Source organism: Leucopleurus acutus (genome assembly GCF_964270905.1).
Source record: "Leucopleurus acutus genome assembly, chromosome: 4".
Taxonomy (NCBI): domain Eukaryota; kingdom Metazoa; phylum Chordata; class Mammalia; order Artiodactyla; family Delphinidae; genus Leucopleurus; species Leucopleurus acutus.
In genome coordinates, this window is record NC_139146.1 from 140,697,518 (window position 1) to 140,723,204 (window position 25,687).

The window sequence follows — 25,687 nt, forward strand, 5'->3', positions numbered from 1 at the left end:
CCCCCGTCACTCCTCCAGGCTGCTCCCAATGGGCGTGCTCCCCGGGCACCCATACTTCTCCCTCCGCCCGGCCATCCTCCCCACCTACCCCGCTGCAGTGCTCGCGGGTCGGCGGCGCTCCGGGCTGGCCTGAGGAGGGGCGAGGATAGAGGGAGCAGCAGGAGCGGAGAGCGCTGGAAGGAGGGGGCGGCGCGCGTACTTCGTCCCACCGCCATCCGGGAGAGCCCGAGCCCGTGCGCGCGCGCACCTCGCCGAGGCTCCGGCGGCGGGAGGCGGGCGGAGCTGCGGGCGGCGCGGGCGGAGCGATCGGCGGGCGGAGCGAGGGGTGGGAGGGAGCTCGCGAGCCGGCAGGCGGGCGAGGAGCGTCTCCTCCAGCATCTGCCGCGGCCGCGTTTGCCCGGAGACTGACCGACGGACGGATCGTCTGGCGGACGGGTTTGGGAGCTCGCCTTGTGCTCGGGGCCAGCTCCAGCGAAGCTCGGGGCTTGCAGCACGCGCTTCCCCGCCCGCTCGCGGCCACCCCGGCTCCGGCGGCCTCGGCGCGCGAGGGGCTGGACGTGCGGGAGCCGCTCTCCGCAGGTCGGTCCTTGCGCTGCTCAGCCCCGACCGCTGCGCTGCGGCCCCCGAGCGGCGTCCCTGAGCCCCAGCTCCCCGCCGTGCTGCTCCGAGCAACGGTGCTCAGGGGCTCCAAACTCGGGCTGCCGGGGCAAGTGTCTTCATGAACCCAGAGGATGTCCGGGAAGCATTACAAGGGTCCTGAAGTCAGTTGTTGCATCAAATATTTCATATTTGGCTTCAATGTCATATTTTGGGTAAGTTGGAGCGCTTCTGGGATTTCGACTATCGTGGCCGATCGGTTCGCGACGATTTCCCCCACGTTGCTCTCTGCGTTTACTTTTCGCAGCCCCTCGGGCGCTTGCGGTAGCACGGAGAGGCATTTGCCTTCCGCCTTTTCAGCCTGCGCGTTGGAGAGATAAACATTTAATCCTTTCTAGGAACGCGAAGAGGTAAAAAGAAAAACCGAGCCGGGAAAGGGGGCACCCAGGCCTTGGGGTGGCTTTTTAAGGGAGGAATAGCGTGGATGCAGATGAAAGAAAGGGCTCGGCAGTTTGAGAGATGAGCAACCACTCGAATGAGATTTGCTCCGGGTGGGATATGGATGTTGGGCTGAACGTGGTGTCATAACAGGGAAGGCTAATCGGGCAGACCCGACCCTGAGGTCCACCTTCTAACAAGGATCTGATTGGACGAGGGCTTGGCTCCGTGTTGCCGCGGCTGGTCTGTGCCATGTTCAGCGTGTATCTTCTTGCACCATCTCGGGCTTTGTGTAGGATGCAGATGCGGTGGTGTACGGTTCTGTAATGTGCACGTAAATAACGCTTCCTGCACGCTCTTCCCCTTCATCTGGAAAGCGCTCCTTTTGCGTAATGGACTGACCAGTGGGCGTGTGGGCTGGAGGGCTTTATTTCTCTCTCTGTATTATTGTCAGGATAAGAAGAAGTCACCATCAACATATGTTTCAGTGTGTCCGTGCCTCACGTCCTCCTTTCTGAGGAGTGACATAGAGCGGGCCGTTTTGGGGAAACCTTGGAGAAATGCAGAGGAGAAGGTGTACGCGGCATGTTTTATGGGGCTACTGGGAGAGCAAATGCTTGAAGGAAAGATTCAGACCATGCTCTGCTGGCGCTACAATGTGCTGGGCACCTATTGTAATTAGGCTGGGATGCCTACTCTTTTGTTTTGTTTGAATTCTTTTCCTTGATCTCACAAACATGTTCAGCGACCAGACAAAGAGTTCACTAGGACAAGAGGAAAACGTTGGTTCAAAGACCGTGTTATTTTTCCTTTCCTTTCCATCCCATCCCATCCTTTTCCTTACTGGGCACTCCTCCTGTCCCCCCACTCTTCCCCCCATGGAAAGTAAAGATGGTGGCTGTCTGGGGTGGGGGCGGTTCTCCAAGTTGCTGTTCAGTGTAGGTTCAGTGTGAGATAAACAATAATCCAGTCGTGGGATCAATAATAATCCACAACAGTCTTAACACAGGGTGCCTTTATTTTGATTCTCCTTTAATTTTGGCCATACGCTGTAAACATATACATCGATGAGAATAGTTGTCAATACAGCTCTTTATATTCTTGTTTTTTCTGCCACACATGTACTAGGCTATTTTATTTTTATTTTCTGTTTTCTGTAGGAGTACCTTGCACAGCTCATGAATGTTTTGCAAAAGGAAATGGGAGGGATTGGAGACCACTTTCTGTGTCAGCATGTCATCTGGCCTCAGGACTGATGATGAAGGGGGAAACATGAATAAATATCAGATCTAGTCTTTCACAGGCCATTTTTGCCAGGGATTGGACATGATTCCTGTTAGCAGTCACCCCCCTCCCTGCAGTCAAACACTGCTACAAATATAGGAAGAAGAAATTATTTTCTTTCCTTGCTTCCTTTTTTTCAACCCTTGTTGGAAATGTTTAAAAGTCACATTTCTGGGTGAGGCATTTTGATTTTATCTGAACTTGAAACTTTCATAACTTTGAGAGTCAAGGACTACGGAATTGGGACTGGATCTTGTTGGCGTAGTGAGTCCAGGCCTCTTGATTCTACTTGAACACTTCCAAAAGTTGCACATTTCAGCAGCTAGGCAACAAAAAGTACCTAGGGGCTTTCTCTGCAGTTTCATAGCAGGAGGTGGAAAAGAAATAAAGGGATTTGGGCCTATTTCCCTGACAGTTTGGTGTCATTTTGTAGTGTACAAAGGCACATTGAGTATTTTCTGTGGATTAGGTTGTAGCAAAAGATCTGGAACTGTGGAGAGCTTCAAAGAATTGCAGAGTGCTTGCATAGAGAGTTGCAGAAGAGAGTCATGTCTTATCTCATTTCGAAGGTCTTCATCTCTTGGGGGAAGTTTTATGGGAAGCCTGAAAAGAGATGTAGGCTGTGGAACTAAACCAGCTGCCCCAGGCAGAATTGTTATGTAGATGCCTTTGTTACAAGGGCCCTTCTCTTACTCTGCTTTCTACACACCTTGTCCCTCCTTTCTGTGCCTAAAGCCTTCCACTCATATACACCCTCATACCTTTCCTATCCTGTTGTCTGCTTCAAAATTACCCCGTATTGGAATCTCTGAGTTTTTAGTACCCTGGTCTCTGGAGTGATGATCAGCAGGAAGGTAGTCATGATACTTGATCCCAGTAACTCAGACTAAGATGTTATTGACTGGAGAACTGGGGTCAGGAATGGGCAGCCTGCTTCTGTAAATTTGTTATTGCTATTACAAATTCTGTAAATTTGTTTTTGCTACGTAACAAACAACCCCAAAGCTTAGTGGTTTAAAATCAAACTTTATTCTATCCGACAGTTCTGTGATTTGACCAGGCTCATGTGGGTGATTTGCACTTGGAATGGCCCATGCAGTTGCAGTGAGATGTGGCTGGGCTGGAGTTAACTGAAGGCTCACTGGAGTGGGATGCCCAAGGGGGTACCCTCACATGACCGGCAGGTGATGCTTGCTGAGAGTTCAGCCAGATTTGTTGGCTAGAGCACCTAAACGTGGCCTCTTCCTGTCTCTGAGACTGGCGGAAGAAACTTCCAGCCAGTGAAGGCTACTCCCGGAACTGGCCCAGTGTCAGTTTCATCTATTCCACTGGTTTAAGCAGGAGTGGAGCCTGCTCAGTTTCAAAGTGCTGATGAAGGAAATTCCCTCTTTTGTCAGACAGGTGTCAGGGTCGTGTGGGTTGTGGCCATCTTTGGAAAATAGAGTCTTCTGCACTGAGCCTTAATTTCATTTATAAAAGAAAGCTAACATTATCCAGTAGAGTTGCAGATTCAAGGATGTAATCAGATAAGATATTACCCAGCACAGTGTCTCAGTATTTAACAAATGGTGAATATGGTCTGTGTCATTGTCTCCAGATTTTGTACGAGTTCCATCCTGGCTATAAAACTTCTAGAATACCTTAGCCTGCTCCTTTGGCATCATTACTACCAGGTAATGATGCTCCTCTTAATATCAGCCAAGGAGATGAGGGGAATGGATTCCATAGATGGGATCATCACGTATTTGAAAACAGCACTATGGATCAGTGGAAGCCTTGAATGACTTGGGAGAACCAAGTCATTTTTCTCTTCTCTTTGCTGTACAAAGATTAGAAAGCCTTGGATCCTTGAGGCCAAATTTCTCTTTGATGTGCTTGCAAATATTACATTGTACCTTTAAGTGGAGGTTTATCCGGGTTTGATGGCAGAATGTTGCATCTCATCTGTTTCCACAGGGCTTAAATTCAGAGAGGAGAGAGATTTAGGGAACCTTGCCGGGGGCATAAGTATGAAGTCTTATCTTATGATTCACTATAAATTGTAAGATGTTCTGGAATGATGATACATCAGCAGTTTATAAGTCATAATTTTTGTTTTAATTTGCTAGACATCTGTTAGCTTCGATGGCAACCATATGGGAGTCTAAACTGCCTTTTGAATTACAAGGAGATGGTAGGAAGAAAGCTAAATATGGTTATGAAAGTGTCAAATGGGAAAAGTGTAAGAAGGGTGTATAGACCTAAGTGGGGAAAGTAGTTGAATACTGACTTGCTTGCTCTGGCCTCTCACTCCTGGGTCAGTGAGAAAGCATTGAAGCATTCTCACTTGATGATATGCCTGGAAGATTGAAATAAAGCCAAGGGGAAAAGTTGGAAAACCAAATAATGTTTCACCCACCATAAAATTGCTGAGGTGAGCTCATTTAGATGGATCACTCTGTCTTACTTAATATGTCCACAGTAATCGTTAGTCCCTGGCAAAAGGTGAAAGTAACCTGTATTTTAACAGAGCTTTATAAGTACGACGTCTTTCTTCTAAGCATCTCAAAGCATCTTCCAGGCATATTATGACATCTTTGTGACAGATGTAGAAATTGGAGAACAGAGACGTGGAGTGACATTTGAAGAACATATCAGGGCTCACTTTTGGAGTGTTAAGTCTCTTTCAATAACTATAGCCCTAGCTTCTCATTTGAATCTTATTTTGGAAGATGCTTGTTATTCTAAACTAAAACATCAAGTAAGTCATTTACATCTGTTCATAATTGAAAAGTGATAAAGTTTTTGCATATGTCTCAACACCACCCGCAAGCACACAGAAGTTAGGATGAAAATGTTAAAGAGTATGATAGAATAATAAACTATTGTGTAGTCTACTGAAAATTCATAAATGAAAAATGGAGTATTAAAGACTGTTATTAAAGTGTTATTAAAGTATTAAAGTGTTCCTGAGTCACATGCTTCTTTCTATGTGTAACACTGATGCCTGTCTTAAAATTCTAACTACAGGCTGCTGAATCACCATCCTTCTCTAGAATGTAAGGTCTCCAACTGCAGGGACTGTCTCTCAGTTATTTTCATAAGCTCAGTGTCTAGCATATTGTCGGAAACAGTAGGTGATTAATAAATTTTGTTGAATGAATGAATGATGAAATCATTGGAGAGTACATAGGCATCATCTCCTCTAACTTACTATTCAGTGAGGCATTTTCTCTCGAACATCCTGCCAACGCTCCTTAGGATGGATCTGTTTGGGGACCACTTTAATCATTTGAGAGTTTCAGCTTTCCTGCAAACTAGGTGTAGTTTTCCCTTGGAACTTCCATCTTCCTAATATACTGTTGTTGATTTTTAATTTTATTTGGAAACTGTCTCATACCTGCAGAGACATTGCAAGTAGTACAATTTGTTTTTATCCTGAATCATCTGAGAAAAAGTTGCCAGCATGACGGCTATAACACCAATACTTCAGTGTATATGTTCTAGGATGTTCTCCTAGATAACCATAGTATAGCCATCATAGCCAGGAAATTACCACTGATACATTACCACCATCTAAATCTTAGATCTCATTCAAGTTTCCCGGTTGTTCCAATCATGTCTTCTAGAGCAAAGAAATTCAGTTCAGAAGACACGTTGTATTTAGTTGGATCTTTTTAGTCTCTTTCAGTCTTTCGCTGTCAGGTTCTTGACACTTTTGAAGATTTAAAACTAGTTATTTTGTAGAATGTCCCTCAATTTGGGTTGGTCTGCCATTTTTTCATTCTTAGCTTCAGGCTGTGCATCTTTGGCAGGAGAATTACAGAAGTGGTGCTGCGTTCCTCTCATTGCATCCATCAAGTGGCACTGATTTCTGTTTGTGTTTGTTCCATTAGTGATGATGGTCGCTTGATTAAAGTGTTGTCTGCCAAATTTCTCCACCATAAAGTGACTCTTTTCCCTTTTGTAATTTATACATATTTTGTGGCAAGTTATTGTGAAATTATGTATTAAAAAGCCCATTCCTCATCAGAATTTTGATCGATTTGATCTCTTTTGTTCCAGTTTGTTTTAATTAAACTGTTACTCTCGTTACTTACTTTGATGTTCCCATTAGTTCCAGGTTTGGCAGTCAGTGGCAGTCTTTTCATGCCCTTTAACTCCCATCCCTCTTTGAGCCCTTCTTTGCTTTCTGGCAGAACAACATGTTCCAAGCTCATCTTTTGTATCAGCCATTTCTCCAAGGAGCCCTGGTTCCTTTGCATAGAGAATGATATTTAGAAGCCAAGATCTGGTTGCTAAGTGTGCTCATTGCTTTGAGGCTATCACCACCCCTGGGGCCTCTCAGTGGACAGGACTATGGAATATGTGTATGTATATACACATATGTACGCATACACACGTTTACATCTGCATTGCTATATCCAGCTATATATTTTGAAAACCACGAGTTCACACTGGTATCTCAAATCCCTATCTGACACGACAGGGTTTATTTTAGGTTTTTCCTTTTCCATATTTATAACTCCCTTCTTTGACAGTAAGAATCCTAGCTCCAATTGTTCTTAACGATTTACTTATTTGATTAAATCTCCCCTTACGTAGGCAGTCTTCCACTGCTGCCCCTGCCCCTCACATGGTTGCCCTCCTTAACTGCGTTTGCTCCAGCATGCCGTGCCACAACCTCCTTCCCACCATGAACACCTTTCTCTGATACCCTGCTCTGGGCTTCCACATCCCTCCCCAAACCTGTTCCTGGACAAAGGCTTACCTTCCCTTGTCCCCACTTTAGGACTGAATATTTCAGGAAAGAGAAGGGGAAGGGCCTAGGTTACTCTTATGCATACAATATAAGACTTACCTCCCTGGGCATAGACCCTTGTTATTTGAAAACAGCCATGATGCCCTTCCTAAACCCTCTGCTTTCCATCTTTAAAGCCTCTTGGTTTTTCCATGTCTTCTTCATACACTATTTCCAGATGGTTCTTTGCCCTGATTAAGGTACTCTGCCTATGGTCCCATTTGGACACACCTCCTTGAATGTCACGACCAGAATGAAACACGTTTTTCACACACCATTCCTACCATCCAGAGAGCGGTGGGTTGTTATTCCCAAACTCCCCCTTAAGTCTGTAGCCCAGAAGGCAGAGCCTGGATTCATCTTTGAGTAAGTTACTCTCACACATTATTTTCTCAGTTGCTCATCTAAAATGTGGCGAAAATAATTCCAATAGCTTGCAGAGTTATCCAGTATTAAACGGGATCATGCATATGAAGGTGCTTTCTACAAGGTAAATCTCTCAGTACAAATAGTAGTTGTTAACCCAGGCTAAACTGCATATGCTTTTCCCGGTAGCCAGAGAACATAGTTGGCTCAAGTTGTGTTTCTAGTGAAATGAAACCTTCATCCCTTTTTCAAGTGAACTTCTGTTAAACCCATCTCCCTAGACTAAGTGCGAGTCAGAAGCCCTAACCCTCCAGTTAATTATTTGAATTTAGATTTAGTACTACATATTTATTCCATTTAAATGTCTTATTCTGACCCGGTGGTTTTCAAACCATGCTACCAGCAGCACTAGGCTTCCTTGAGGTGTACCGGGGCCTGAGTGGGTTTCTGCCCTCTCTTTCTCCTGGAGAAGCTCAACCAGTAGGTTTGATGTTTTGAGATATCGTGAAGGGTTTTGCTTGCAAAAAGGGGTCTACTGCTTAAACAAACAATTGAAAACCACCATTCTAGCCTTCAGATAATTTTAAATCTTGAAGGTCAAGGCATGTTTAGAAAAAATTATTCCTCATATGGGTTTTTCTCCTATGGGTTTTTCTTCATGCATAGGACATCCCTCTCCCTGATCAGGGGTGACTTCTGTAGGATCAATTGATATTTCAGGTGCCTTTATAGGCACAGCAGCATAACCAGTGAATTGTTAGGAAATTTCAGTCTGATTCTGAGTCTGTAGGTCCGGGATGGGGCCCTGGACTTAGTGGGGATTTTTTTGGTTTTTTTGTTTTTAATCCGTGCAGGTAATTTTTGCCTTTTGGGAGGTCTGAGGTCTTCTGCCAACATTCAGTGGGTGTTCTGTAGGAGTTGTTCCACGTGTAGATGTATTTCTGATGTATCTGTGGGGAGGAAGGTGATCTCCGCGTCTTACTCTTACTCTGCCATCTTCCCCCTCTCCCCTGCTGCAGGTGATTTTGATGCCCAGCTGAGGTGGAGAAGCTCTAGCTCGTTTTTCTTAGCAAGATGTGGCATCTCTTGCCATTACTCTCTGGAGGGGGAGCTGGGAGTGGGTGGTATAGGGCTATGACCAAATGGTGACTGATTTCACCAGCACATGAAGCTAGTGTTCTTCGCTTATGAGAAAAAAATAATGTGGCCTATTTTATCCCTCATGGAATTGTTTTTATTAATCCAAAAATGCCAGTTTATTTTTAAACCTGAAAGCCCTCAAAACCAAATGAGAAAATCTCTGCTAAAGAGAACCTCTTGTGCTGCAATTAGTAGGCTAAAAATTAGCATCATATTGGGATAGGAGCTAGTTATTTATTCGACAGGAACATTGAAGAAATAGACATTTGTTCCTTTGCCCTTGCTGTCCTGCACACTTCAGCACAGTGGACTGGGTCTAACCACAGCTGCAAGACAGCAAACGGTCCTCCCCTCCACAAACCAGCCTCCCTGTCCAAGGTGCCCTTCCTTTCAGGCTGTTTCCAGAGGCTTCCTTCCATGCCCCCAGCCCTGAGTATCTTGATCTGGGGGTGGGAAGAAGGGGAGTTGCTTTCTGCACCTCTGTGGCAGTTCCGTTGACTTCCCTCTGCTGTCATGCCAAGCAGGGACATTTCTTCTCTCGTATCCAAGTTTGCAGCACTGTCACGGAGAGCTGACAGGAAAGCAAACACAGGAGACCCAAACCTGATATTTGTCAGTTTTCCTTACAAAGAAAAGTTTCAATGTAGAACATTCAGAGTGTGCACAATAAAGTTTTTCATTTTTTCCCCTGATGTCTTCCTTTTTCATCTACCCCTTTTAGAAACAAAAAAATTAGGTATTCAATTATGGCTAGGCACCTAAAGTGGAAATCTTTTGAAAGAAATAAAATTTTGAATAAAAATCTAAATGATTTCTCTGAGATGTTTTACTGGGGCATAGTTACCAGCACTCCTAAACAAACATACGCAGAATGGCGTACACATCCTGTGGTTAGCGCTATGGTATTATCTGTCTGTACATAAAGGATTGTTAATTATGAGATGTAAGGTATAATTTTTAAGTAATGTAATCACCAACCTCAATAACAAAATATCAATGGTGTTTGGAAGTGTTTGGCCAAACATTTTGGCTCTTCTCATTGAAAAGGCATAGTGATGTTCTATACCTCTTCCAGCTACTATTTACTATTTGGATAAGTATTGCAAGACATAGGGCTCTTTTTACTTGTTGAAAAATTTCTTTCTAAATTATAGTTGGCGCTTAGTCCTGAATTTCTAAAAATCTGGAGGGAACAGCTGTTGTTCTAATAAATATTCAGGCCAGCTATTTTAATGCTTTGTACTTAAGTCATCCTAATAAAAGAGGAATACTTGACTTAAGCATTTCTCAAAGTATAATGTTTTGCTTCCAACAAAAATTTCCCCCAACTGTTAATATTTCCCCCAAAGCAGCCTTAAAACTTAATTCTGCCAAGTGAGTAGTTCTAATCACTCCTGAAGCATTTAATGCCCAAACTCAGTTTTCCTGTTTTAAGGTACAGTCCTATCAATATAGCTCAGTCCCTTAACATGTGAAGATTCCGCAGTCACTGACCTTTAAGGAAGATTCTTTATAGGGTCTAGTATTAGAGAGTGATAGAAGGTTTATGCTGGGTTGGGCATTCTGGTGCTCTGGTGGTAGGCAGGCAGAAGTCTGGTGTTAAGAAGTTTGGGTTTTGAGTATGTCTGGATTTTTACCCAGCTCCATTCGCAGGCTTGTGACCTTAGACAGGCTACTTAAGGGCATGTCTCCCCATCTGCAAAATGGCATTCTTAGCAGTAGTATTAACCTTGTTATCAGTAATATTAAGACCCAACATCTACCTCAGAGTCATGAGGATTAGAGGAGTTAATATGTATAAACTGCTTGGAATAATCAATAGGTATTAGCAATTATTACTCTATTCTCCTCAACACCCATAATTTCATTTGGTGGTTTTTTTTTCTTGACTTCTTTCAGAACCATTACAGTAATCTTACATTGTAACATGTATTTTCTGTTCTCTGTAATGTTCTGCCTACATAAGTACATTCCCAAAATAACTAAAGGAAAAAAAAAGATCTAACAAATGTTCACAGTGTTCTTTTCATTGTAATGAATAGCATGTAATTCTTATCATGGATACCAGACAATGAATTCATGTCTATTGTTTGTTGTTAATTTGCCCATTTTTCTTTACCCGTTAGCTTCACTCTTCTTCATTTTCTTTGCAAAATGAAACTGTCTCATATCGGTGTTTTGTACTGGGAAGTTGAGTTTCTGATGTTGGACTCTGGTGTTAGGCCTAACACCGGGGAGAAATAGAAACATTTTATTAAAACCTGTTAAATCGGGATATTGTGGAAATGCCTAGATGGCTATAAGTATATATATTTAGCTTTTATGGTGTCATAAGTCCTGTATATTTTGGTCATTGTTTTCCTCTGTATTTCCGACACAGTCTTTAGGCTGTGAAGGTGAACACTGAGTCAGCAACACAGGTAATTCAGGCTTTCCCCTTGGATGTCTTTCCAACTGATGAAGGAGTAGGATTTTGGCCTGAACTACCTGGATCATTGACTAATTGGGCCATCTATATTGGGAATGAGTGACGGCCTGGCTTCTCCTTTGAAGCGTTACTGGGATGCCCTGAGAGCTGTGCTCTTTTGCTTCCAGTACTATCACCTGACGCAGAAGACCTGGGCTGCCCTATTTCCAAAGCATAATTCTCTCTCTAACGGGGCTCAACTCTGGGAGAAAAGGCCAGGACATGCTAATTCAGTAGGTCCAAGGAGCCTTGGCACTCATTCCCATGCTGAAGATGTGCAGAAAGCCCCCAGCCCTTGAAGGGGGAGAGGAGGGATGAAGGGGAGGGTTAGGTAGAATTTTTACTGTAGTATTCATTAGTAAAAAAGATGATTTATGGGCTTCCCTGGTGGCGCAGTGGTTGAGAGTCCGCCTGCCGATGCAGGGGACGCGGGTTCATGCCCAGGTCTGGAAAGATCCCACATGCCGCGGAGCGGCTGGGCCCGTGAGCCATGGCCTCTGGGCCTGCGCGTCCGGAGCCTGTGCTCCGCAACGGGAGAGGCTGCAACAGTGAGAGGCCCGCGTACCGCAAAAAAAAAAAAACAAAAAAGATGATTTATGTGGCCTGATAGGACATCATAGGAGCGTGCTTAGAGTCATTTTAGCTTACTGTAGCATCCCCAACGCTCCCACATTAGACCCACTCACTGACCTCACAATCCACTGATGGTTTGTGACCATCTTTGTGACCACTGAGTTTTCTCCTTGTCGTCAGCCCTCCGCTAGTTGGTTTCGTTGAGGGTCTGAAGGATGGCCACCTGATAAACCGAAGCAGCGAATCTCAAAGCTCAGGCATTTGCAAACTGCCTGCATGGTTTTGGACAAACTGTTGTGCCACCCCAGAGTTTTGTAAAATTTAAGTCACGTGGGAATCTCGTTTCAAATGCAGATTCTGATTCGGTAGGTGAGAGAGGGGCCCGAAGATCCAGTACCTTAACGCGCTCCCAGGTGAGGCTGGTGCTTCTGGTCCACTGATCTCATTTTCAGTTTCAAGGATCTAGACCATTTCGAACGTGTTCTTTCCCTTTAAATCGACTCCGTTTTTAAACCTTAAATACATTTATTTAAAAAGGAAACTTGAAAAATATCACTATTCAAATACATACAATGACAGTAATATGGCTTGTTAACTTCTAGGTAGCTGTGGGTGCCTGCTGGCAGGCCTGACTCGGAGGCTTATTTTCCTTTGTTACAGTGGAAGTTAACAAGTGTACAAAGTATTCAGCATCCTGGGATCAAATGGAGACTTTCTCCTTGACTAGACCAGAGGATTAAAAGAGAGTTGAAAAGGAAATGACTTTCTTATTTAAGGTTATTTAATACTGCATTCTAAAATGGTCTCCTCTGGCACCCCAGGTCACCAGGGAATCTCACTTTGGGGAACACTGCTTTTAAGTAATTAGCGGGAACACATGCATTTATAAGCTGAAACCTATTAGCAAGATGGGTGAATCTCTAGAGGTAAAATGATTGGGGGATGTGTTCAGATTCTTGCCGACTCCAGGTTCTGTTTTCTGTTGGGAAAAAAGAGGGGTACCCCCAATTTCTGAAAAATTGCTACCCCCAGGCCCAGTGAATAATTACATCTTAGGTTTAAAAGGGAAAATGCTTTGGAAAATTGGATTTCAGGCGAACAGAAAGTCAACCTGAAATACTTAGGAAATCTATCAGTGGGTTTCTTCCTCTACACCTCCCATCTCCTCTTCCTTCAAGTTACCATTGATTATGTTCAATTTGGAATGAATCCATTTATTTGATGCATTTTTTAGAATAGGGTACTTTCTTTATACTTTTTTATTGTAAAAACAATACAGCAACATTAATATACCTTTTTTTTTAAGGAAAAGAAATTCACCACGTTCCAGTAACTTTCAGTTCAATTATATTAAAAGTAGAGACTCAGTCAAGTGCTCTGAGAGCAGTGAACAGAAACCCCAAAACAAACAAACAGCCCATTTTAGAGTTTCAGTGGTAGTCACTTACAAGAATTCAAATTTAGCAAACCTGCAGTCACTTAACTTTGTAAAGGAAGAATGTGCTTTTCCATCACTAGCTTTTAAGCATTTCTTCTGACTTCACCGGTATTTCCCCCCTCAGGACAACATTTAGAATAAGTGTTTCAACATACAGAACAAATACCTTGTGAATAAACATCAATTTCACACAAGGAAAAAAATCAATAAATCTGCTTTAGGCATTTGAAAAACCCTGTACTTTTAAAGGAAGGAGTTATAGTGTTAAGTAACTGAAAAACAAAACCCCCCAAAACCCAGGCTCTTAGCTTTAAATGTTTTTCGACATGACCTTTACTTAGAAAAATATAGTTGGAACTTTCTGAACACCTTGGTGCTGCTTATTCAAGGATGGACAGCAACTGCCCACTTGGCAACTCCTGTGAGAAATGCTACTCAGTATTTTTTTTTTTTTCTAATCTCATAACTGGAATCCTATGGAAAGTAGTGTTTTTTTGGTACCAGTTCTTTTTAGCTTTGTCTGTTGGGGTTTTTGAAAGAATAAATTGAATGAAGAGGTGGCTAGATGATATGTGGCATTTAAGGTTCTTGCAAGTCTGCAAAGATTTAATAATCCCTAATATTCTTACTGTATGCTTTGAGAGTTTTAAAGTTGCTCTCTAGTGAGGGTCTGAAACAATTGCATAGAAGTTTGAAAATAATGTTTTCCTCATTCATCTTTTTTTAAGATATAGAGTCAATATTTTAGAAATAAAAGGATTGTTTTCACTAAAAAGAGGACTGAAATATCTTTTATATTTTGTGAAATACATACATTCCATTTAAAATTGACATATATCCTTGGATATTTAAAATATATATTATCAGTGTATATCCTTCATGCATATTAAATATTGATTTATATCCTTGGATTTTTTTTTATGAGTAGATATATGCTTTCTTTGGATAAAGAAAGAAAAACTACCTAAATGACCATATGACCTCCAAACAATTTTATTTGTGATAAAAGATTAAAATTTCCTTATTACAGTATCCTATAAATATGCAAACTAAATGAAACATTTTGTAAGTTAAAAATAAAAACCAGAGATCAGTCTTAGTACCTAAGACATAAGCAGGAAAAAACACTATTCTTGCTTTTTTGGTTCTTAGATGAAGACTAGAAAATAAACTCTTTTGAATTATGAAATTACTACAGCCTAGCTGGAGACACCAACAGATCGTTAATTATTGCTAAGAACCTTCAGAATGCAGTTTTTGAATTTCAAATATCCTTGCTGTTGAGTCCCATCCTTCCCCCCCGCCCCCCATTTTCTGGGAATTTAATTCCAGAATGGAGAAGATAGGGCTTTTTGCTTTGGGGGTAACTAAATCTCTTTCTTACTCTTTAAAAACGTTAACCTGCTGATGAAAGCACAGAAGGTTGGAATTATTTTCAACAGGAATGGCTTTGCAAATATTTAACTGAGTGTTCTTTGGCAAGTCTTTTCGTGCTCAAGTATTGGAACTATCCTTTAATTGGTCTTTTGCATTCTTGATTATATAATCTCAAAACATATGTTGAAACGGACCTCAAAAATCAGTTAGGCTTCTAGTTTTTACCCGCCCCCCTCCTCACCTTTTTTCCCCTCTTAATAGGGGAATACTTTTTTTTTCCATCCAAACTTTTCCGCAAAGCCCCCAATGTATAAATCAGCCACAGCTGGTGCTCTGGGCGCAGTGTCTCTTTGGGCTCGGCGCGTCTCCGTGGCCCCCACGCGTCTCCGTGGCTTCCGCGGTTCCCAGCCTCGCTGCGTGGGAAGAGCGTGCAGAGGGGACGGCGGGTGTCCTGGAGGATTTGATGTCGTGCTGAGGACGGTGGAGAAGGTTTCTGTGTACCATTTACGCGTTGAACGAGGATGAAGTCGGCATTTGGCCTAGTAGGCTGTGTGCTGGCTGAATTGCCCAAGTTTCCAAGTCCCAGTGCTTTGACCGCATTTGGTTCTACTAAACAGCTTTGGCGCAGTCATTTTGATTAACATCAACTTGCTTATGTTAAGTAAGTATTCAGGTTATTTATTATGCATTACTCTTGCCTTTGGAATGAGCAGACTCGAAAACTCCTTTTTCATATGGATTCCATATGTGGCTTTTAAGTTAGCAGAGACGCAAAGGCTTCCAATTATATTGCACGTGAAGTTGCATATTGAATAGATTAATCTTGATGGCGTAGGTATTATCTGAAATTCTTTGTCATCTCTAATATTGTTCATATTTCATTTAAACAAACTATTAGGTGTTGGAAGATTCTGTGGTGATGAACTTACGAATTAACTTACTAATGCATGTGTCCTACTTGGGTTTTTTATTACTGAAAGTGGATAACCATGGTATTTGTTATTTGGTTTGCACTGATGTACTCCAGATAGTATGAGGTGACATTTAAAAAGAAAACAAATCCGGTACATTTGCTCTTTATCCCCACACCTCCACCCCAGCCAGGCTAGGTAGAGAATATTGCAGTGTTTAAGATAGTGGTTAAGAGTGAGACTACTTGGTTTCAAATATTGACCTTGGCACTTCTAAGCTGTGTGACCATGGACAGTTATGTCATCATTCCGGACTGTTTCTTTTGGGCAAAAAGTGGGTAACAGTAAGCCTACTTCTGGGATAACTGTAAAGATGCAATGCGATGATGCGTGTGCCAAGCCTGAGCGGGGTGAGCGCTCCGTGACTGCTGACCTTGGAATCAGGTGTGGAATAGATGACTGCTTGGGACAGGTGTAGGCTTTTGATTCAGTATCAGCCGGGAAAGGTGTTGTCGGAGTCCGGGAACCTCAACTTTCCTCATTAGGGAAGCGCGGTCTGTATAATAGTGCTTTTCTCTCACGTCAAACTTTGTTTCCTTTGGTGCTTCACCTACTGGAGGAGACTGCGTCTCCACACTTTCCTTCCGCAACTAGATCTATCTGAGAGTTTAGTTTTCTAGCTGGGGCAGCTGCTCCATTCCCCTGCCTCCTGGACCTGATTACTTTTCACGTTTAGCTGCAGCTGTTCACCATGTCCATTGCTGGCATGACCTGATCAGCCCTCTGTTTCTTTATCACAAATGCCAGCATTTCTCGTGTCTTGCCTAGAGGGTCATTTTGAGGCCACGAACCTACCTGTTTTTTTGTTTTTAATGGTAGTATATGCAGAATATTACAGTTCTAATAAAATAAAAATTCTAATAGAAATATGCCTGGAAAAATACCTAAAATATAGCAGGTACCCAGTAATTATTAATTGAAATAAGTTAGTTGAATCTAAAGTAATTTTCTTTTTTAATAACCATTTTTTAATTGAAGTATAATTAATTTACAGTGTTAGTTTCAGGTGTACAACAAAGTGATTCAGTTATACATATCTTGATATATATCTATCCTTTTTCAGATTTTTTCCATTATAGGTTATTACAAGATATTGAATATAGTTCCCTGTGCTGTACAGTAGGTCCTTGTTATCTGTTTTATATATAGTAGTCAGTATCTGTTAATCCCAGAATCCTAATTTATCCTCCCCCCTCCCCTCATTCCCTTTGTAACCATGAGTTTGTTTTCTATGTCTGTGAGTCTATTTCTGTTTTATAAATAAGTTCATTTACATCTTTTTTTTAGATTCCACATATAAGTGATAGCATATGATATTTGTCTTTGACTTACTTCACTTAGTGTGATAATCTCTAGTTCCATCCATGTTGCTGCAAATGGCATTCTCTTTTGTTGCTGAGTAATATTCCGTCTATATAAATACCATGTTTTCTTTATCATCTGTTGATGGACACTTAGGTTTCTTCCAAGTGTTGGCTATTGTAAATGATGCTGCTATGAACGTTGGCGTGCATGTATCTTTCTGAATTAAGAGTTTTCTCTGGATATATGCCCAGGAGTAGGATTGCAGGATCATATGGTAATTCTATTTTTAGTTTTCTAAGGAACCTCCGTACTATTCTCCATAGTAGCTGTACCAATTTACATCCCCACCAACAGTATACAAGGGTTCCCTTTTCTCCACACCCTCTCCAGCATTTATTATTTGTAGACTTTTTGATGATGGCCATTCTGACTGGTGTGAGGTGATACCTCATTGTAGTTTTGATTTGCATTTCTCTAATTAGCGATATTGAACATATTTTCATGTGCCCGTTGGCCATCTATATTAATTTTCTCCGTTTAGGAACAAGATTAGCATTCATCTGGGCCCCTCTGCAAAAATTTGTTATACACAAATAGGTATTTTTATAAAGTTTAATTTATTAATGTATAATTTATTCTGATTGTAATTACAAATTTTCTAACTGAATTTATATTTAGATGCTTACAAGTTTTTGTTACAAATGGTGTTTTATTGGCTGCTGAACTTTAAGGAATCTGGCATTTTAAATTGCTTTTCACTGCTTGGGAAATAAAAAAAAAAATAAGTCTGAAAAATCATTGACATTATAGTAAAAGAAAGCAGCTTCCCTCCCCGAAGTTAGTTCTTTTCAGAGTGTATTTGTCAAGTGGATCTTTGTCTCGTTTTTCATTTTCTGAACTATCGTAAGTGGTTTCTCTTCCTTCAGTTATATAGATGAAGATTTCTGGAACTAAAGTTTTGCCCAGATTGAGAATAGCTTTTATCTTGTACAGTATATATATGTGAGTGTGTGTGTGTGTATATATATATATGTAAATGTGTGTATATTTATGTATATGTAGTTTATTTTTTGATTTCTTGTGCATTTCTAAATATAGAAAAGTTTCAAAAAGTGGGGGAGGTGAAACAGAAAGGGAGAGGAGAAGCAGAGATGGTACTGGGCCACTGTATTGAGGGAAGGATATGCTTGGGGGGATCCGAGACTGTGCTGTTGAACAATTAACTCTGGAGTGTTTCAAAGTACCTTTCCAATGAGGGGCATAATGCTGCTGCTTTTGTAACCCATGACATGAAGAGTGTAGGGGGGCTCATGTGGAGGAGTTTTTGGGACCAGGAACCCCATAAGGACAGTCGTGTAAATTGAGGAATGTACACAGGTTGCTCAGAGACACTCCTCAGTGGGTCTCTTGTGCTTCGCCATGTCTTGCTGGGTGGGCGGAAAATGCTATTTATTCACTTGGGCCATTTCTTAGGGTTTGTCTGTGGTGAGCAGCCTTGAAGGATGAGGTGATGTGTCTCCCGGGGGCAAAGAGCAACTTCACCTGCACTTGTTATGAAGTAGCAGGTCCCCAAAGCATAGGTTCCACAGCTGTGCCGCAAACATAAAGCAGCACGTGCAGCTTCCGTCTGGGCCCCTCAGTGCCACCGCCGTTGGACTTTGGGGTGAGGAGAACAGACAAACATGGCGCCCATGCTGCCTGCTGTGCTGCTGATAATTCTGGCAGCTTCCATGAAACAGTACTGAGGCTAATGTATTACCCTGCAAGTAGGGTAAAAGCGAATAAGACCAGACACAGGTGTACTGTATAGAAGTTGAATACATAGCCTGTTAAGTGTGTTCAGATGTGTCCTGTTTAGAACATAATCACCAGGGCCTCACCTACAAAGAATGTGTTTAGGAAGGCGATAGTGGGTGGCTCCTCAGAGCTTCCTTCTCAGGTTTCCTAGACCTGATGAGGGCTTCTCGGGCACTTCACAGCTGTGCCACTGGTCAATGCGACTCCAGGGAACCAAGGAGACCAGCACATCCTCACCAAGAATTGTTGCATCCTAATTGAGGTAAGACGCAGAGCTGACACACGTGGGTGGCTGATTTGGAGAGTGCCGAGCAACAGGATTCAGAATTCTTGGGGGCCGTGGAGGAGAGCACAGGATATTGGGAGCCTGGGCAGCCCCAGAGGGCACAGACAGGGCAAGGTGCAGAGATTGTCAGATGTCTGGCCCTGAAAGGAGAGAGATGGGAAAGTCCATGCCAAGGCAGTGGGCTGCAGCTGAGGAAGAGCGGGAACAGCTCATCTCAGAAGCAGCCTGGCTCTGTTGAATTGGACTGGGGAAGAGACTTTCTGTGTGTTGTTGTTTGTTTTTTTTTTTTGCGGTACGCAGGCCTCTCACTGCTGGGGCCCCTCCCGCTGCGGAGCACAGGCTCCGGATGCGCAGGCTCAGTGGCCATGGCTCACGGGCCCAGCCGCTCTGTGGCATGTGGGATCCTCCCGGACCAGGGCACGAACCCGCGTCCCCTGCACCGGCAGGCAGACTCCCAACCACTGCGCCACCAGGGAAGCCCCTCTGTGTGCTTTTTGATACTTGTGGAATGAAGTGTTTTCAAGCAGTCAGTTAACCAGCCTCTTGGAGAATGGCACTGAGATCACCTCCAAGCTGGTATAGGCAATTTAGAGAAGCGTTTATAATGAACAGTCGTGCAGCTGATGAGAGCCAAGTAAGGACATTTGTTCAGAACAATAATTTTTGTGTGTATGTGTTTTTTAAAATGTATCTGTAAAAGTGTATTTACCGGTTATCTGCAGTAGGTATTTAGTTCCCCCCATCAAAAGACTAATATGTCTGTGTGGTAATTAGGCCTGACATTAAGATTCCTGATGGAGAGAGGGCTCTCAGGGCTCAAATACGTTAGCTGTTGAAGCGCTGCTCCTGGTGTTCCCAGTGTGAATCTTACTGGCAGTTAGAAACAAATTCTAAATAATATTTTTCATTCACATAATGATGTGTGAATATGATTAACTTCCTGCAGCCATCAGTTGAGATCCATGATGACTGCTGAGATCTGGGGATCCACGGATTATGTAAAAAAACTCATGGGCCAGGAAGTGGATTTTGAGGGGGAATATTGGTCGCCGCCACACATAGCTACACAGGTCGTGAACTGCATAACTCCCCAGGACACGCACAGTGCTTGCTCCCTGGGTTGTGCAGGGTGACGGCTTGCGTGCATTGGGCAGCCATCCGAAGGCTTAAACAAGTGGCCTCCAGGATAGGAAGCCCAGAGAGAAACCCGCGCACATGTGGTCCCCTTATCTTTGATAAAGGAGGCAAGAATACACAATGGAGAAGAGACAGCCTCTTCAGTAAGTGGTGCTGGGAAAACTGGACAGCTACATGTAAAAGAATGAAATTAGAACACTCCCTAACACCATAGACAAAAATAAACTCAAAATGGACTAAAGCCCTAAATGTAAGGCCAGACACTATCAAACTCTTAGAGGAAAACATAGGAAGAACACTCTTTGATATAAATCACAGCAGATCCTTTTTGACCCACTTCCTAGAGAAATGGAAATAAAAACAAAAATAAACCAATGGGACCTAATGAAACTTAAAAGCTTTTGCACAGCAAAGGAAACCATAAACAAGACCAAAAGACAACCCTCAGAATGGGAGAAAATATTTGCAAACAAAGCAAGTGACAAAGGATTCATCTCCAAAATATACAAGCAGCTCATGCAGCTCAACATCAAAAACACAAACAACCCAATCCAAAAATGGGCAGAAGACCTAAATAGACATTTCTCCAAAGAAGACATACAGATTGCCAACAAACACATGGAAGGATGCTCAACATCACTAATCATCAGAGAAATGCAAATCAAAACTACAATGAGGGCTTCCCTGGTGGCGCAGTGGTTGAGAGTCCGCCTGCCGATGCAGGGGACGCGGGTTCGTGCCCCGGTCCGGGAGGATCCCACATGCCGCGGAGCAGCTGGGCCCGTGAGCCATGGCCGCTGAGCCTGCGCGTCCGGAGCCTGTGCTCCGCAATGGGAGAGGCCACAACAGTGAGAGGCCCGCGTACCGCAAAAAAAAAAAAAACAAACAAAAAAAACCTACAATGAGGTATCACCTCACACCAGTCAGAATAGCCATCATCAAAAAATCTACAAACAGTAAATGCTGGAGAGGGTGTGGAGAAAAGGGAACCCTCTTGCACTGTTGGTGGGAATGTAAATTGATACAGCCACTATGGAGAACAGTCTGGAGGTTCCTTAAAAAACTAAAAATTGTACTACCATATGGCCCAGCAATCCCACTACTGGGCAATATACCCTGAGAAAACCATCATTCAAAAAGAGTCATGTACCACAATGTTCATTGCAGGTCTGTTTACAATAGCTAGGACATGGAAGCAACCTAAGTGTTCATCAACAGATGAATGGATAAAGAAGATGTGACACATATATACAATTGAATATTACTCAGCCATAAAAAGAAATGGAATTGAGTTATTTGTAGTGAGGTGCATGGACCTAGAGTCTGTCATATAGAGTGAATTAAGTCAGAAAGAGAAAAACAAATACTGCATGCTAACACATATATATGGAATCTAAAAAAGAAAAAATGGTTCTGATGAACCTAGGGGCAGGACAGGAATAAAGATGCAGACGTAGAGTATGGACTTGAGGACATGGGGAGGGTGAAGGGTAAGCTGGGACGAAGTGAGAGAGTGGCATGGACTTGTATACACTACCAAATGTAAAATAGATAGCTAGTGGGAAGCAGCCGCATAGCACAGGGAGATCAGCTTGGTGCTTTGTGACCACCTAGAGGGGTGGGATAGGGAGGGTGGGAGGGAAACACAAGAGGGAGGGGATATGGGGATATATGTATACATGTAGCTGATTCACTTTCTTATACAGCAGAAACTAACACACCATTGTAAAGCTATTATACTCCAATAAAGATGTTAAAAAAAAAAGTGGCCTGTAAAGTGGGTGATCGTTAAGCTGAGTGGATTCAGACATTTCTGTTAGTGTGATAAGTATCACCTGTGCCTTTCACTCCTGGTGGAGGAACCTGGTGGTGATGGTGGTGAGGGTGGAGGCTTCTCATGTGGAGCTGGGAGCTCCCGGCCAAGCAAGAGGGTAACCCCGGCTGGCAAGGACTGCTCAGAGACCTTGGGACCTTGCAGACTGAGCTAAGAAACCTCAGACTAGCGTCCGCAGTCCACCTGGTCCCCATTGAGCCCAGGGAGACCAAAAGACGTGCAGGTGCTGAACCTCTGTTACTGTCCCCTTGAAGCTAAGCAAGTCATTTGTTCACTTTTATGTTAATAAATGAACTCGATCACTCATGTTCAAAATAATGAACCCCATTTAAAAAGTAATTGCCTGCAGTTACGTTTGATTCTTTTTATAAAACGTTTATTTTTGGCTGCGTTGGGTCTTCGTTGCTGCGCCTGGGCTGCTTTAGTTGCGGTGCGTGGGCTTCTCATTGCAGTGGCTTCTCTTGTTGCGGAGCATGGGCTCTAGGCGCGCGGGCTTCAGTAGTTGTGTCTCACGGGCTCTAGAGTGCAGGCTCAGTAGTTGTGGCGCATGGGCTTAGTTGCTCTGTGGCATGTGGGAATCTTCCCGGACCAGGGCTCTAACCCGTGTCCCTTGCATTGGCAGGAGGATTCTTTTTTTTTTTTTTTTTTGCAGTACGCGGGCCTCTCACTGCTGTGGCCTCTCCCGTTGCGGAGCACAGGCTGGCCCACAGGCCCAGCCGCTCCGCTGCATGTGGGATCTTCCCCAACCGGGGCGCAAACCCGCGTCCCCTGCATCGGTAGGCAGACTCTCAACCACTGCGCCACCAGGGAAGCCCCTACCTTTGATTCTTGAATCCGGTATGTTTGTTATCAAAATGAAGAGGCTGCTAACCAAATTCTTTTCAGTTTCTTAGTACAGTTACTTTACATTCTTTTAATTATGTATGTGAAGTGTTAGCTAGTTTAAATACACAGATGAAGTGAGATCATTTTTATATGGAATGTTATTTTATTGCATACCTCTGTAAGTAGTTTTAGGAAATAAAGGCCAAGTATTCACATATAAACGTTTCTTCACCATTCTGAATGCACTCTCACTTAAAATTTTGTCGGGTGGATTTAGGAAGGGGCTAACAAAGGACCTGGGAGTAGAACTCTACCGCCACATAGAGAAGCATCGCTGCTGTCTCCTAGAGCAGCCTAGTTCTGTTCTGTCATTCGAGTTTTGAGTCCTATGACCCAAGGAGAACCTATATCCTTATAGCTAGGCAGAATTACCAGCCAGTAATATGTCCCTTTTCCCTTCCCATGTGAGCTGACAACCTCCAGGAAGACCTGGAAGACCTATTTATCACCCCCATATCCCCTTCCCCTAGCAGAAGCCGGTATGTTTTCCGTAATAGGATTTTGAATAATGAAGGGTAGTGGGACTTGGCATCATAAGGTCTGGGTTTGAATCTCACTTCTGTTACCTTCTAGCTATGTGACCCTGACTCATCTTAAGCTTTCTGAGTCTCAGTTAATCCTCACAGGCAAAGTGAGTATGTCGGAAAACAGGTCTCCATCAATTTCTCGTGTTTCTGTGTGTCTTGCAAGCTGACGTGCTGACTGCCTTTGTTCTGGAGCACCTTTTCAAGGATATTTGCAGCATTTTTCACTTGTAGGATTGTGGTACTCCCTTCCTTCCCCAATGCTCCATTCTCCTGCAGGGAGAGTTCTCCCGTGGTAAATCTGATTGTGTCACATTGCCTACTTTAAATTCTTAAATGGCTCTTAATTTGGACAGGATTAAAGCTAAACTCCATTATAGGGACCTTGCCTCTTTCTCACCTCTCATCCACAGTCTGTTCCCCAGCCATACTTGTATGGAGCAAAGGGGTAGGCATATATGATGTCCATTATAAAAGTCGGGTTCTCTAAGTTCAGGGGTCCTCTGCTGTGATGCAGTCTGTGGTGTATGCAGGTGTCACTGTGTTCTCTCCCCGTCACCCTGTGGGAATAGGGGCTTGGGAACTGGCCCCAGATTGTGAGCTTATTTATGTTTTCTGACTGTAACTTTGCACTTACCTCTGCTTTCAATGATGTGTCCACCATTTTTGTCTACCTTCTACCAAAGGTGTGGTATCTACCATTAAAAGCTGTAAAAAGCAAAGAGGCCATGAGTGCGAAGCACTTATCTCAGGACCTGGGTAGCTGCTGCTAGCGCTGCTGTAATTGTTCTTACAAGAGCTGGTTCTAGAATTACAACCTTTGAGAACTCTTTGCTAAACTTCCTCTACCCGTTTCCCACCCCATCATTTAGCTATATCCCATTTAGCTGTTTTGTCTTCAGCATAAATTCCTTATAGATCTTTTTCAGAAACATTTTCAAAACCATTAAAAATACACCAAAATCTATTATAATACTGAAGAGAAGGAGCTGATATATCTTGCTTCTGGCCAGTTGGATGGCATATATAGAGGAGGGCTGTGGGATGCTCTTAGCTGCAGAGTTCTAGCCTGGTACTCCGCCTTTCTCAGTTTGAGTGGTTCTGGGCAATCTGTTTTGTTTTGTAGTCTCTTTTTTTCCCTTTTAACACGCTGTTTTTTACCTCATTGTCTTTGATTCACAGCAAATTGTTTGTTTTTAAAAGGATACATCAAAGGTGGGTTTAAATGGTTAAAATACAAGCTGGCCATTGTGACTTTTACAAGCTATCAAATCGCAAGGATTGTGTGCTGTCTAGCTAGGTCCACCCTTGGAACCATTTTAAACAATGGTGAAAAGATGAAGACATCAGGCAGTAAATCCCTCCCTTGTGTAGGGATTAGGCTGGTGGAATTGCACCTCCATGGGGTGCTTGCCACAGTGGTTGTCTTGGGTGCCAGTTCGGTTAGGGGGCCCGTTTCCACTGGTCTTTGAGGTCCTTGTGGGACAGCACCTGAATGGGGTTTCGTTCCAGGTCTTGGCAGGGCCTGGCTCTTAGAAGGCATTCCAGAAATTGTTTTGAATGCATGAATGACTAAGTAAGAAAATGTGAGGGTGCTTAGCTAGCTGTAAACCATTAGCCCAACGCGAACTAATTTGTTCCCACTTCTCTGATGTGGGAAGATGTGCTGGTTCGGGAGTGGGGCCTGACAGCGGAGATTTGGGGTGATGGGAAACGCCTGATTTTACTTGGCTTTCTCTCTGCTGTGCTCCCGTCCTCCTTTCACCCCTCTCCCTGAAAGCTCAGCAAGCCTGGCTGTGGAGGAAGGCCTCAGTGCTGTCGTCCTGACTTCTGTGATCCGTTCTAGCTCAGACCTACAGGACTTTCCAAAGATTGGGTATCTTTTGTCTCTTCTCCCACTCCTCGCAGTTGGGTTTATAACCCCTTTAGTCCCTTACTTCTCTCCACCTCTGTTCTGACCTCCACCTGCAGAGAGGCTCTGATGCCGTTTTGCATGTCCCTTCCAGAAGCACGAGCCCTCCTTTGTGTTCTAGGGCCTTTCTGTTTCGCAGTGAGTTAGGGTATGTCTAGTAAGATAAGAAAGTGGTGACTATATATATATATATATATATATATATATATATATATAAATTTTTTTTTTTTTTTTGCGATACGTGGGCCTCTCACTGTTGTGGCCTCTCCCATTGCGGAGCACAGGCTCCGGACACGCAGGCCCAGCGGCCATGGCTCACGGGCCCAGCCGCTCCGTGGCATGTGGGATCTTCCCGGACCGGGGCACGAACCCATGTCCCTTGCATCGGCAGGCGGACTCTCAACCACTGCGCCACCAGGGAAGCCCCGTGACTATATATTTTTAAAAATTCAAATTGAGACGAAGCATCCACACAGATTTTTTCCCCTCCTGTTTGTGGACTGCTTTTATAACAAACACGTTATAATCACAAACAGATTAAACCGCATTTAATGAATATTGCAAAGAATACAGTTA

At 43.3% G+C, this 25,687-nt stretch overlaps 1 protein-coding gene across 1 annotated transcript in view; it reads left to right on the plus strand.

The window, feature by feature from the left end:
* Positions 1-731: 731 nt before the first annotated feature.
* The window catches only part of TSPAN5 (tetraspanin 5), a gene marked incomplete at its 5' end in the record, with an annotated part of 173,686 nt that continues 148,730 nt past the window's right edge, over positions 732-25,687 (plus strand). Inside the window, one exon of the mRNA XM_082838445.1 lies at positions 732-812. Coding sequence (XP_082694571.1) covers positions 732-812 — 81 coding nt within the window. The remainder of the gene's footprint in view (positions 813-25,687) is intronic.